General features: G+C 37.0%; 1 protein-coding gene across 1 annotated transcript in view; it reads left to right on the forward strand.

Moving 5' to 3' along the window:
• Positions 1-3,493, forward strand: part of LOC121388234 (GPI ethanolamine phosphate transferase 1-like) — a 62,045-nt gene extending 58,552 nt beyond the window's left edge. The window contains exon 31 of the mRNA XM_041519501.1: positions 2,544-3,493. Coding sequence (XP_041375435.1) covers positions 2,544-2,717 — 174 coding nt within the window. The 3' untranslated portion in view covers positions 2,718-3,493. The remainder of the gene's footprint in view (positions 1-2,543) is intronic.
• Positions 3,494-15,475: the final 11,982 nt, after the last annotated feature.

The following is a 15,475-nucleotide window of genomic DNA, read 5'->3' on the forward strand; positions in this document are numbered from 1 at the left end:
TGGTATGGTTTTAGTAATTAAAAAAACTACAAAAAACGTTACTACAGTAGTTGTAAATTAAGTGAAAAAAACCTACCTTTAATTTAAATGTGCTACTCACTCCCTTTGAAGTAATGGTGAACAGCACGTGCGAGTTTGAACATTGTTACAATGTAATAGTTCTGCTGGGAGATTATTAGATTGCGTATTATAGATAATGAAACTTAATAAAGTTGATCCGGTCAAATATAACATTTACCGACCAGCGGTATGTTACTTCTTTATTATTTACGATTGAATAATGGGGTCATTCGAGAACTACGCAACGTGCACTAAGGAGAGTGGGAATTATGGGATGTGACAAAACGTAATTGGGGGGGGGGGGGGGTTGTGGTGGTGGTTATTGTGCAACGTAATGTTAATTCATAAAGTAAAATGCAACCAGTCATTGCCATTTTATTTTAACATATATGTATTACTAAAGACCCCATAGTAAAATATGACACAGTCACAAAACGTTACACGGAGAGAGGGGTATTGCAACTGCAAGATTTTGCATTACGTATTATTAAATGACCCAAAGATCAACAAAGGACTATTCAACATTAGCGTAATGCAGTATCAGACATTGTCTTTTACCTCAATTTTTAACGACCCCCTCCCCCTCCCATAATGAATTTGCAATAACACAAGGGCCACCCGATGTAAATGTATTTGAATATTTGATTTGCCATCCATCAGCTAGCGGTTAAGCCTAAATAAATAATATTAGGTAATAATGCAAACTTTTAAAAAATGCCCGTACTAGGGCCGTAGCTTATGAAAGAACACCCCAGCAAATGTCAGCCTAATAGGACTATTTCCCAGTGGCGTATCCCCGGGGGGGGGGGGAGGGGGGACATGCCTCCCCCAATCCCGGGAAATGTTTACCTTTTCATTTATTAATAACTTTAAAAAGGTTCCTGTGTCATATCCCACAACACAAGTGCCCCCTACCCCCCCCCCCCCCCCCCCCCCCCCCCCCCCCCCCCCCCCCCCAATACAAAATCCTGCCTACACCACTGCTATTTCCATTAATATAGGTTCACTGCAGGACCCATCAAATTAATGTTTTTGTCCAATAATATAAATAACAGGGTGTGGGATGGGAGAAATACATGTTTAAAGTGGACTACAATTGTCATATAAAACATTACCATTTTGAATGCCCTGTACCTTGAAATTTCAGTCACAACATTTTACTTTTGTTAACAGCCATGTATCTATCATATGGTTTGTAGGTTTCTAAACATGTTGATAACTGAATGTAAACAGCCCATAATAACTATTTAGAAATTTAAGCAATTAAACTTGAGTCGTTTTAATCCTAACTGGACAGGAAATATCACATTGGTGCTAAATATATATCAACGTTCTGAAAATTGTCTTCTTGCATTTCATTCTAGTAATAAAATTAAATAAATTGTATTATTTTGTGAAGATTTTAAAGAGAAATTTATAACCAAAAATAAAGAATGACAGACCCATCGTGACAATCCAAATGAGGGGCGGGACCTAGCCCAGTGGTAAAGCGTTCGCTTGATGCGCGGTGGGTTTAGGATCGATCCTCGTCAGTGGCCCCATTGGGTTATTTCTCATTCCAGCCATTGCTCCACAACTGGTGTAACAAAGGCCGTGGTATGTACTATCCTGTCTGTGAGATGGTGCATATAAAAGATCCCTTGCTGCTACTCGAAAAGAGTAGTCCATGAAGTGGCGACAGCAGGTTTCCTCTCTCAATATCTGTGTGGTCCTTAACCATATGTCTGATGCCTTATAACCGTAAATAAAATGTGTTTAGTGCGTCATTAAATAAAACATTTCCTTCCTTCCATCCAAATGATGTCGTAACTTTTAATGAGCTAATGAGATAGATATGGGTGACACCAAATAAGACTTGCATGTTTCAGAGGTCTAGGAATGGAAAAATATACGTGAACAAATTTACAAACTATATCAAAATTAAGAAGTTACTGAAAAAATAGTTTATACAGATATTAAAAGATATTTAAATTGATATGATTAAAATTAATTTTAATATAATTAGAACTTGTTATTAAAAGAGTAGCCATTTGTCAAAACCACCACATAAAATTCAAAGTATTTTAAAACCAGCTGTAAACTGTTAGTAATTATTAGTATACTTTTATATTATACCTCTTGCATTTCTTTCATGAATGTAAATAAAACCCAAAATCCTGAAAGATTTAAATTAAATTAAATTAGAATGGAAAAATATACTTTATAAAATTTAGAAACAATCTGAAAATTAAGAAGCTATTGAAGAAATTGTGTAAACAAATATTAAGATATATTTTTGTACTGACACAATTAAAATTCATTTGAAATTATTAGTATCCATTTTAAAAAAGAAAAGTAGCCAACTGACAATACCACCACAAAAAAATATAAGTATTTTAAAAGCAATTGTAAATTGTTAGTATTATTAGTATATTTTTATATTATATATTATAACAGAACATATAACATCATTGTTACTAATAGTTGTAATCTTTGTTTTCCAGCATTTTTTTTTCCTTGTCAAAGATTATGGTAGTTGGTTGGACATTGGTACCAGCATCAGTCACTATGTGATCGCCATGGTAATGAACATCACCTTGATGCTGATCATGGGGTTGTCACACGTTCTTACCTGCAGTAGACTGACACTGAGTTGGAACAAAGATCAACAAGGATAATCATTGTTATGTTTTTATTTATCTTTGCCTGTGCATGATCCTAACATCTTGTGTCCAGTGAAATGTGTTGAACCAGGGAACATTTTGTTTTCAAAATCTTCATTAGCAATATTTCAAGTCAATAAAACTTATATTAGCAACTGCTGTTTAATGTTTTAAAATTGCGTACCAATCTCTGAAACTTGCGTAGCAAATTGTGATACGATACTGAACAAAATGTTCCATATGAACAAGAGAAAATAAAAATGATTTTTGTTGTCATTTTCATGAAATACAAGCCAACTTACGATGGCCATAGTCAGTTTCTGCCTATGTCATAGCAGTAAGTTTTTGTTTGTTAAAGTTACCGCATAAATTTACGAGTGATTATACATGGTTATTGTACACTTACAATGTTTTTATTGACAGTTGGTTGTCCTGAGTGCAAAAGCTCAAGGATCTATCTGGTGTTAATCAAAACAGAGACATTTTTTAATAACCACGCGAATCATGAGTAAATATATGTGGTAACTGACGTATACTCTGCCCCAATGTAAAGTTGCATGATGTATTAAGGTGTCTGGCTCAGTGAAAGGTGGGGGTTACAAAGTGTGCAGTTATACAGAGTTATTGCACACTTTTGTTAATGGAGAAAACAAGGTAAATGTGATACAATCAAAGTTAAAAGTTTGTTTTGTTTAACAACACCACTAGAGCACATTTATTTATTAATCATCGGCTATTGGATGTCAAACATTTGGTCATTCTAACCTAGTCTTAGTAAATCTGCTACATTTTTTCATTAGTAGCAAGAGATCTTTTATATGCACGATTCCAAGGACAGGATAGCACATACCAATGCCTTTGATATACCAGTTATTGTGCACTGGCTGGGACAAGAAATAACCCAATGGACTCAATCCTAGACCGACAAGCGAGTATTTTACCACTAGACTACATCCATTTGATCTTGTGCATTTGAATAAAGATCGAACAGATGCAGGGAACATTTTGTTCAATATCGCGTTGCAAATCGCTATGCAAGATTCAGAGATTGTGACACAATTCTAAAACGTTTTGTGTAATTTTGCGATCCATCTTTTTGACATTATTAAATTGTGAAGGTCATCGTTAACAACCATGAACATGTTAAAGTTACATTATCTGGTTACCATATTATAACATCATGTACAAATGTGAAATACAAGCTCAAATGCACTTTTAAAAAAGTTGTGTGTGTTCGCTATGAACGGATATTGGCAAACATATACGCTTGATTCGTCGCCTGTGCCGCCATAGCTCGGCAAAGCACAAATGACAGCCTGTTGTCAGTTTCAGTTAACACATGCGTTTGCCGATTTCAAATTGTAGGGTTTATCTCAAAAAATTAAAAGAGAAATCTTGCACTGTAGTTAAAACCGGTTTGATCTTGACAACGTATTATCGACAGTCGTACCTTCCTATCTCAGAATTAATATTTTATAAAGTGTTAGTAGAACTTTCAAAGTTTGTATACAGTAACACATTAATCATGTATATATTTTTAAAATAAAATATACTAAAGTAGACAATGAACATTTTCACTTAGTAGTTTTATGTGTTAAAATCGACAAATTCAGATAAATATTATTTCGTTTGGAAAAGGTAAAGTTAGTGTGGGAGGGGGGGGGTTAATGACATCAAAGATAAAGCTTATTGATTTAATAATCATCCGACCCCATACAACCGTAAATAAAATGTGTTGAGTGCGTCGTTAAATAAAACATATCCTATCCTTCCTTCCATCTGCTGTTGGATGTCTAACATTTGGTAATTTTGACATAAAATCTTAGAGAGGAATCGGGTGCATGTGCAGGGTGAGGGTATTGGAGGTCGAAACCCTTACCTGCCCAAGCTTAATTTTTTTTTAAATGTATTTTATGGGGGAGCATGGCCCCATATAAACTTCGCTCAACACAGTCTATAACCCCAACCCTGCTGAAATCCCTGGTGTTTTATATACACCTTTTTAGGTCCAAGTAATGAATAAAAATAACATACAGTCTTGAAAAATGTTACGTAAATCGAACACAGTACCCTCTTCCTCTACCCCTAGAGCGTTACGTAATTAGTAACACCCCCTTACATGTAACGCATATGCCAACAGCTGGCCACTGTCAAAATTTCAAGGCAAATCCCCCACCCACCGACCCGTGGAAAGGCGTTGTACCATACCTCTATGGATATAAATATGTTTTGGAGATATGAGACGACCCCTCAATCAAGACAGTTAAATTTGTTAAAAAATTGCGAAATCTCGAGTGATCTCTTGTTGGGGAATTCTATACTTGTGATAAGCCAATGAAAACTGAGATCGGTACGAGCCCGTCAAAAGTGTCCCACTTTGAGAATACTGGCTTTGTTTTTGACCTGGATAAGCCAGCGTAGTGAAACCAATGCGGAGTGCGGTGTCATATATGCACCAAACGTAATTGGATTTTCTGTTCTATATGCTTAAATAATAGAAATATTCCGGATAATGCCGCTTTAAATATATATTGGAATATACTGCTGAAGTCCCATTTTCTACGTTTTGCCCAGCATCTTTTCTTTCTTGCTAAGTTCCTCCTGTGATTAAGACCAGCACTTACAGTTGTAATACAGCTGTTCAGGTAACCGCCGACCGTTTGTTCAAAAGTTCAAAATAATTTATTTTTATATATGGATCATATAAAATGGCATGGCATATATTGGACAACATTATAATAACATAAAATGGTTAAATTGGATATATAGTAATAGTATTGATGGCAATGTTTATATACATGTAATATGTATACGTATGTATGTAGTGTGTATATGTGTTAATTCAAGTTGGTGTTGTAGTAGAGGGTCTGGTAAGTTCATTTTGCCTATGGTTGAACATTTCATAACAGAATTGTCCAACAGTTGGAGTTACCTGTTCTGGGCCGTCAAGAAGGAAAACACATTTTTCCAGTTCAGACAGAAATGTGAACTCGGAACATATTTGACCGACTTTATAATGTAGTATTTTTCTTAAATGTATATTTATTGGACATTGAGTTAAAAAATAAATCTCATCTTCTGGTTCTTTGTGGCACAGTCGGCAGATCTGCTCATTTCTGTGGATATTTCTATAATGTCCAGTCTCTATTTACAATCTACCGGCCTCGGTGGCGTCGTGGCAGGCCATTGGTCTACAGGCTGGTAGGTACTGGGTTCAGATACCAGTCGAGGCATGGAATTTTTAATCCAGATACCGACTCCAGACCCTGAGTGAGTGCTCCGCAAGGCTCAATGGGTAGGTGTAAACCACTTGCACCGACCAGTGATCCATAACTGGTTCAACAAAGGCCATGGTTTGTGCTATCCTGCCTGTGGGAAGTGCAAATAAAAGATCCCTTGCTGCCTGTCATAAAAGAGTAGCCTATGTGGTGACAGCGGGTTTCCTCTAAAAAATCTGTGCTGTCCTTAACCATATGTCTGACACCATATAACCATAAATAAAATGTGTTGAGTGCATGCGTCGTTAAATAAAACACTTCTTTCTTTCTTTCTATTTACAATCTATGAGCACACAGACATAGTTTAGTGAGAGCTTGTCTAAAATTGGTAATTTAAAATATATTTCAAGTAATTTGCCATTTCATATTTGTTTTTAATATGTTTAAATATTTGCAGCTTTTTAGAGTTCTGCAGCTTAATTTTAAAATGTTCGTAATATCTGTCATCAAGAATTTTGCTTAGAGTTTGATTTTGAATGAATTTTAGCGTTAGTTAATAAACTGGTCAATGTTTTTACCATCAAGCATATCTTATTTTCATATACTTACCAGCTGTGACACCCAATAGCTGATGTGTATTTTTGTACTGGGGTGTTGTTAAACATTCATTCATTCATTCATTCATTCATTCATGTTGTAAATAAGCATGCCAAACTATTTTGTGTTGTGTTTGTAATTCTTTGCTACAGAATACTGCATCATACAATGTAGATCTTGATTCTTCTACATTTTCTAGGTACATAAAATATTTACAAATATTTGTATGTATGTTATTTATAAGTGGGTAGCACCCCAGTTCACTTCTGCAGGGACTTGAAGATTCATTTTACAGAATTTTATATATAATTTTTCAAATGGTTCAGACTAATATGTCAAAGAATTTGTATTGGTTGTGTTTCTTTAATTTGCCATGCAGTTCTGTACCCCATACTTCTGAGTTATAAAGTAGAATAGGTTTAATTAGTGTATTAAACAGTTGATTATATATATGTGGGGGTGGATTGACACCCGAGAAAGCTTGGTGTAATCTGAAGAGTGCTTTTGATCCCTTATTACTAAGTGCAGTTTTAGTTTCAGTAAAGTTTCCAGTTGAGTTTCTAGTGCATCCCAGATAAGTGTATCCATTTGTTTGAAAAATTTAATTGTTATCTAGGTAGAATATTATTAGTTGTGGGGCTTTTCTCTTTTTGTATGATCATAAAATTAGATTTTGAATGGTTTATATTTAGGTGCCATAACTTACAGAAGTCATCAAGACTATTAAGACATTCCTGTAGGCCTTGTGGGGTTTCAGATAGGAGGAGGAGGTCATCTGCCCATAACAAATGGGATAGGTTTTCTTTTTGTAGTGTAACAAGTGCACATACAGTTGATTGAAAATTTAGGTCATCTATGAAAATGTTAAACATGGTAGGGCTGAGTGTATCACATTGTTTTACCCCTATATTTGAGGGTAATGTACCTGTAATGTTGTTTCTGAACCTAATTGCGACTTCAGTTTAATTAGACGTAATGACGTAACGGCTGTTTGCAACTGGCTATGGGATTTTTAGAGGCCATTCATTCTGTCTACTGGGATATTTTATTAAAATTTTATCAGTCGTTCTTATAAATTAAAGTTTCAAACTGCTTATATTTTATAATATACTCTGAAATAGAAATAAGTTTTGTAATCTAATTCGGTTGACGGATTCCCATGATTAAAATAACCTCAGCGATTCTACGGCATAGTAGCTTACGATTGTCCTTATTGTCAGCCAGTTACAATGACAAATATTCGGAAAGGTTTCCTCCCGTTACCCCCCTCTATCTGTCAATCTAAAGAGGGATTTTTTTGATGGGGAGTTTATAAAAAAAAATGGGGCATGGGTTTTTTTGGGGGCAATATAAAGAAATTAAAAAAAAAAAAATATTTAAAAAAAAAAAAAAATAAATAAAAAAAAAATAAAAAAATCTGCGTTTTTTGTCTTCTCTGCCCCCGCTAACCCCCTTGTCTTTTCTTCCACACATCCACATATTGATCATACATATAATCATTTCATTATAATTTATCATACAACATATAGAAAGTAATCACTTACCTTAAACTTGAATCAGCAAGTCTTGAACTGGAGGCCCTCGGCGGCTATCGGTAGCGAGAATTCGTGGAATTGTTATCCAACTGCGCTAAGCAGGTGAGTTGATGATAAGTGTTCAAAACTTAATTTTTTTTTAATTAACAAATACCGGCCTCAGTGGGGCAGTGGTTGAGCTATTGGACTACATGCTGGTAGGTACAGGGCTCGCAGCCTGGTACCGGCTGCAACCCAGAGCGAGTTCTTAAGGGCTCAATGGGTAGGTGTAAGACCTCTACACCCTCTTCTCTCTCACTAACCAATAACCAACTAACAACTAACCCACTATCCTGGACAGACAGATAGCTGAAGTGTGTGCCCAGGACAGCGTGTTTGAACCTTAAGTGGATATAAGAACAAAAATAAGTTTAAATGAAAGGAATTAACAAATTATTGTCAAGAACCAAACGGTACTGATATTATGTCCCACATCAGATCCCGATGTTTGAAAGTTTGAAATGACCCCTTAAAGAGTTGATAATCATCTCCAAATGTGGGGTGGGGGTGGATGGGGGGTAGCGATCGTCATGCGTCAATACAGTACAGAAACCAAATTTTTAATAATAATAATAAATAAATATAATAACAATCTCGTCCCAAAACCTCAACATATTAATTAAATATAATAGGCCTAAATTAGATATTCGCTACTCAACGTTGATTGGATAATTCTGAAACGTGGTACTATGATTCTCTAGGGCAGACTTCACAAAGTAATAAAAATATTTTTTGAAAATTTTTAATTTTGATTTTGTATTAAATTTTAAATCGAAATTTAACATTGAACATGTTAAAGTCTATCTTCTTCTAAAAATTTGATTGGATAGTTCTGAAATTAAGTATAATGACTCTTAGGGGCAGTCTTCACAAACTAATAGAGAGATATTTTAGAAATTGTGATTTTAATAAAAAAAAATTTTTTTATTAACTTTAAAACAGTTAAATAAAAATGTAATATTTAAACTTTTTCAAGTCTATCATCTCCTAAATTTTTAAATTTAAAAGATAAATAAAAATTTAACATTCAAAATGTGAAAGTCTATCTTCTTGTCAAGTTTTTATCGGATAGTTCTGAAACTTGGTACTATGAGATAACATATAAATAGTTCTTTACTTTGTAAAAATGTTGGCTTTGGAACCCACATTGTTCATTGTTCACCGAGCAATTAAGATTTTATATTACTTGTCTTCAAGCTGGATCGAATCAAATGTACAAAGACATTCAGACAACCCTATTCCCAAATAATAGAAATCAGTATGTAAACGCTGAACAGCTGCCAAATAAAATTCCTCTACAGTGGACATGATTCTTTTTTTTTTTTTTTTTTTTTTTTTTTTTTTACAAATCTCAAAATATGTATCATAGATTTTTACTTCGATAAACTTAAACTTCCTACAGGGATATTCTAAGGTGGTCTTTACAAATTAATGGATTATCATTTACTATGGTAACAAAATTAAAAATGAAATAGCGGAGCTCTCTAGGCCAATTGTTTTTAATCTGGTCAGCTATTTTATAATATTTATTGGAATTCGATAAATAAATAAATACATTTTATACTCTAGTTGATTTATTTGTTGAACATTGATGTCACATCACAAGCGAAGTTCCAAGAAAATTTATTTTTTAAAATTGCGACAAACAAGAGAATACCGATTATGACTTCCACATTATGTACATCAAATATGACTTTACCTGAATTTATTCGTTCTTTGTGGCTACTAAATACAATCGCAAATAAATAAATGATATAAAAGTTATTTAAAAATCATATTTAATTTATCATACTATATACATTTTAAAAAATTGCTATTCAAAATTAGTAATCGTTAATAAATTTTTATATTGATTAGCGACTGTCACTAATCAAAAGTTTGAAAACAAAATGTTCCCTGAGATGCAGTTATTGATAAACAACATTTCATGGAAATCCATGAGATTACCCAATTCGGCATCCATATATTTACTGCAGAAATTTGGGCAATCGTTAAAGGGACATTCCTGAGTTTGCCGCAATTTTAAAGATGTTATTGACTAACGGAGACTTTTTAACGATTGCAATTACATATCAAATATATTTTTTCTGGATAAAATATGAATGGCTGTATATTAAACTTGTTTCAAATATTTGTAATAAGTTAAATTTTATTTTATTTCCTAAAATATTTTTTCCCGCATGTACGAAATTATTTAAGGACAAAATCCAGTTTAGGCTTCTTACAAATATTAAGAAACACATTGAATATACAGACACTGATATTCTAAACAAGAAAATATATTTAATATGTAAGTTTAATCGTAGAAATATTTTATTATTAGTCAGAAACATTTGACAATGCAGCAAACTCAGGAATGTCCTTTTAGAGACTTGGAAGAAATTAAGAATTCATGTGCATCCAAAAATATAATTTTTATACTCATTTTCATGTCTCCAAGCTTTACAGTACATGAAGCAGGAGCATCCCTTGATTGGGACTGTGATACGAAATTGTGTCATTTTAGCAATTACCAGTTGTATGTTGTTGGGTACCCAGTTATGTTGGCATTAAGGGTAATTAAAAGGAAGATTCTGCTTTGTATTTTCCCCATGCCAGTGGTGGTGTTCCCAACAGTGATTTTAAATATTATGTCGAGCCAGTCCTTGGAAAGTGGCAGTCATCCTACAGACGGTGCAGGAAGGATGAAGTGGTCTTGTGTCCTGCTTATATCGGCCATACATATTTAACACATTCATTTATTTCAATGTGAACATTGCCAGTTTACTCTGACAGTGCACCACATTTTGCTGGAGTGTAATCATCTAAAGCTGAAGAGAGAATCTTTTAAATTCCATCCAGAATTCATTTTAAAGGTTTTTAAAAAAAACATTTTGATTTTTAAACAAAGTTTTAAAATATATTTACTTTTTTTTTCATTTTTCTTCATGCACAAATTCATTTATTCATTTAAAACAAGCACGCCATGCCACCACACCATACAAAACCACAACCCATAGGTCCATGGGTGAGTATGTCATTATTTCTCTTCAAGTCGTGGCATCAAAATTGGTCTACAGGTCTGCTTCCACATTTATTTTAGGGGACCTTCAAAATTGTCGTCCAAATTATTTAAAACTTTAGAACGACGCCAATAAACTTATTTTCATTAGATAGTACACCCACTAATTTTATTGATAATACAGGTAGATCACTAATAAAGGACATGAAAATGGTTTATTTAAAGACGCACTAAACACCTTTTATTTACGGTTATATGGCGTCCGCCATATGGTTAAGGACCACACAGATATTGAGAAAGGAAACCTGCTGTCGCCACTTCATGAGCAACTCTTTTAGATTGGCAGCAAGGGATCTTTTATATGCACCATCCCATAGACAGGATAGCACATACCACAGCCTTTGATATACCAGTCATTGTACACTGGCTGGAGCGAGAAATAGCCCAATGGGCCCACCAATGGGGATAGATCCCAAACCGACCACGCATCAAGCGAATACTTTACGACTGGGCTACGTCTCGCCTCAGATCACTAATAAAGTCATAACACCTTTTGTCCATCCCTCTTTCTGCTCTGGAGAGGCAGGCCCCAGGACAATGTGCTTGAACCTTAATTGGATATACGCACGTCAAGCGAACGCTTTACGACTGGGCTACGTCTCGCCTCAGATCACTAATAAAGTCATAACACCTTTTGTCCATCCCTCTTTCTGCTCTGGAGAGGCAGGCCCCAGGACAATGTGCTTGAACCTTAATTGGATATACGCACGTCAAGCGAACGCTTTACGACTGGGCTACGTCTCGCCTCAGATCACTAATAAAGTCATAACACCTTTGTCCATCCCTCTTTCTGCTCTGGAGAGGCAGGCCCCAGGACAATGTGCTTGAACCTTAATTGGATATACGCACGTCAAGCGAACGCTTTACGACTGGGCTACGTCTCGCCTCAGATCACTAATAAAGTCATAACACCTTTTGTCCAACCCTCTTTCTGCTCTGGAGAGGCAGGCCCCAGGACAATGTGCTTGAACCTTAATTGGATATACGCACGTCAAGCGAACGCTTTACGACTGGGCTACGTCTCGCCTCAGATCACTAATAAAGTCATAACACCTTTTGTCCATCCCTCTTTCTGCTCTGGAGAGGCAGGCCCCAGGACAATGTGCTTGAACCTTAATTGGATATAGGCACGTCAAGCGAACGCTTTACGACTGGGCTACGTCTCGCCTCAGATCACTAATAAAGTCATAACACCTTTTGTCCAACCCTCTTTCTGCTCTGGAGAGGCAGGCCCCAGGACAATGTGCTTGAACCTTAATTGGATATACGCACGTCAAGCGAACGCTTTACGACTGGGCTACGTCTCGCCTCAGATCACTAATAAAGTCATAACACCTTTTGTCCATCCCTCTTTCTGCTCTGGAGAGGCAGGCCCCAGGACAATGTGCTTGACCTTAATTGGATATACGCACGTCAAGCGAACGTCGAACGCTTGCCTCAGATCACTAATAAAGTCATAACACCTTTTGTCCAACCCTCTTTCTGCTCTGGAGAGGCAGGCCCCAGGACAATGTGCTTGAAACCTGGATACGTCTCGCCTCAGATCACTAATAAAGTCACGTCCATCCCTCTTTCTGCTCTGGAGAGGCAGGCCCCAGGACAATGTGCTTGAACCTTATATATAGCATTTACGACTGGGCTACGTCTTCAGATCACTAATAAAGTCATAACACCTTTTGTCCAACCCTCTTTCTGCTCTGGAGAGGCAGGCCCCAGGACAATGTGCTTGAACCTTAATTGGATATACGCACGTCAAGCGAACGCTTTACGACTGGGCTACGTCTCGCCTCAGATCACTAATAAAGTCATAACACCTTTTGTCCATCCCTCTTTCTGCTCTGGAGAGGCAGGCCCCAGGACAATGTGCTTGAACCTTAATTGGATATAGGCACGTCAAGCGAACGCTTTACGACTGGGCTACGTCTCGCCTCAGATCACTAATAAAGTCATAACACCTTTTGTCCATCCCTCTTTCTGCTCTGGAGAGGCAGGCCCCAGGACAATGTGCTTGAACCTTAATTGGATATACGCACGTCAAGCGAACGCTTTACGACTGGGCTACGTCTCGCCTCAGATCACTAATAAAGTCATAACACCTTTTGTCCATCCCTCTTTCTGCTCTGGAGAGGCAGGCCCCAGGACAATGTGCTTGAACCTTAATTGGATATACGCACGTCAAGCGAACGCTTTACGACTGGGCTACGTCTCGCCTCAGATCACTAATAAAGTCATAACACCTTTTGTCCAACCCTCTTTCTGCTCTGGAGAGGCAGGCCCCAGGACAATGTGCTTGAACCTTAATTGGATATACGCACGTCAAGCGAACGCTTTACGACTGGGCTACGTCTCGCCTCAGATCACTAATAAAGTCATAACACCTTTTGTCCATCCCTCTTTCTGCTCTGGAGAGGCAGGCCCCAGGACAATGTGCTTGAACCTTAATTGGATATAGGCACGTCAAGCGAACGCTTTACGACTGGGCTACGTCTCGCCTCAGATCACTAATAAAGTCATAACACCTTTTGTCCAACCCTCTTTCTGCTCTGGAGAGGCAGGCCCCAGGACAATGTGCTTGAACCTTAATTGGATATACGCACGTCAAGCGAACGCTTTACGACTGGGCTACGTCTCGCCTCAGATCACTAATAAAGTCATAACACCTTTTGTCCATCCCTCTTTCTGCTCTGGAGAGGCAGGCCCCAGGACAATGTGCTTGAACCTTAATTGGATATACGCACGTCAAGCGAACGCTTTACGACTGGGCTACGTCTTGCCTCAGATCACTAATAAAGTCATAACACCTTTTGTCCAACCCTCTTTCTGCTCTGGAGAGGCAGGCCCCAGGACAATGTGCTTGAACCTTAATTGGATATACGCACGTCAAGCGAACGCTTTACGACTGGGCTACGTCTCGCCTCAGATCACTAATAAAGTCATAACACCTTTTGTCCATCCCTCTTTCTGCTCTGGAGAGGCAGGCCCCAGGACAATGTGCTTGAACCTTAATTGGATATAGGCACGTCAAGCGAACGCTTTACGACTGGGCTACGTCTCGCCTCAGATCACTAATAAAGTCATAACACCTTTTGTCCATCCCTCTTTCTGCTCTGGAGAGGCAGGCCCCAGGACAATGTGCTTGAACCTTAATTGGATATAGGCACGTCAAGCGAACGCTTTACGACTGGGCTACGTCTCGCCTCAGATCACTAATAAAGTCATAACACCTTTTGTCCATCCCGCTTTCTGCTCTGGAGAGGCAGGCCCCAGGACAATGTGCTTGAACCTTAATTGGATATACGCACGTCAAGCGAACGCTTTACGACTGGGCTACGTCTCGCCTCAGATCACTAATAAAGTCATAACACCTTTTGTCCAACCCTCTTTCTGCTCTGGAGAGGCAGGCCCAAGGACAATGTGCTTGAACCTTAATTGGATATAGGCACGTCAAGCGAACGCTTTACGACTGGGCTACGTCTCGCCTCAGATCACTAATAAAGTCATAACACCTTTTGTCCATCCCTCTTTCTGCTCTGGAGAGGCAGGCCCCAGGACAATGTGCTTGAACCTTAATTGGATATAGGCACGTCAAATACTTACAAATAAGTAAGTAAGTGGTTAGTTCTCTCAGTCCAGTGGTCGGGATACAGAATGACGAACAATATATTATATTTGCAGTCTTTATAATATGGTTGTTACGATTTATGAATTGTAATAAAAGTGTATGTCCATATCTGACATTGACTGCAAATTATAGTGTTTTGTTTAATATATTCACAATAATTGTGGGGTTGGGAGAATGTTATTGTATGGGTGGGGATAGTAGAATTAAATTATGTTATGTTTGTGGCTCTTAATGAAGTGATTATCCTCAGTTTACTACCGTTGTAAGGTCTTTTCTACTAATGGAGACATTTTAAAGAGACATATCCTAGTTTTTAAACACTAAGGCATATTTTTTACTATTAGAGCCGTTTTTGAAAACTGAAATCATATTTTACTTCGATCTTATCGTTTAGATTATCCATTTCTGTACATTCGATGTGTTTTTGGTCATCTTTGTGTTTTTAATATCACAAAATGTATTTCTCATATTTTTTAAAAGGCACGTGTGTTTGAGAAGTAACAGTTATGGAGTTGAATTTTAGTCTATTTTTAGAGAGTATTTCACCATTTCAAAGTCACAGACTCGTGTTTCACTCAATTGTAACTTTATCCAAATGTGTTACAGTTTGTAGATTAACTAAACTTAGTGTTAAATTACTTACTAGTATTAAATCTGGGGCGTAGCCAGAGAGGAAAAAAACACTGAGGCAAACCCAGACC

This window comes from Gigantopelta aegis, chromosome 14 (genome assembly GCF_016097555.1).
Source record: "Gigantopelta aegis isolate Gae_Host chromosome 14, Gae_host_genome, whole genome shotgun sequence".
Lineage (NCBI taxonomy): Eukaryota > Metazoa > Mollusca > Gastropoda > Neomphalida > Peltospiridae > Gigantopelta > Gigantopelta aegis.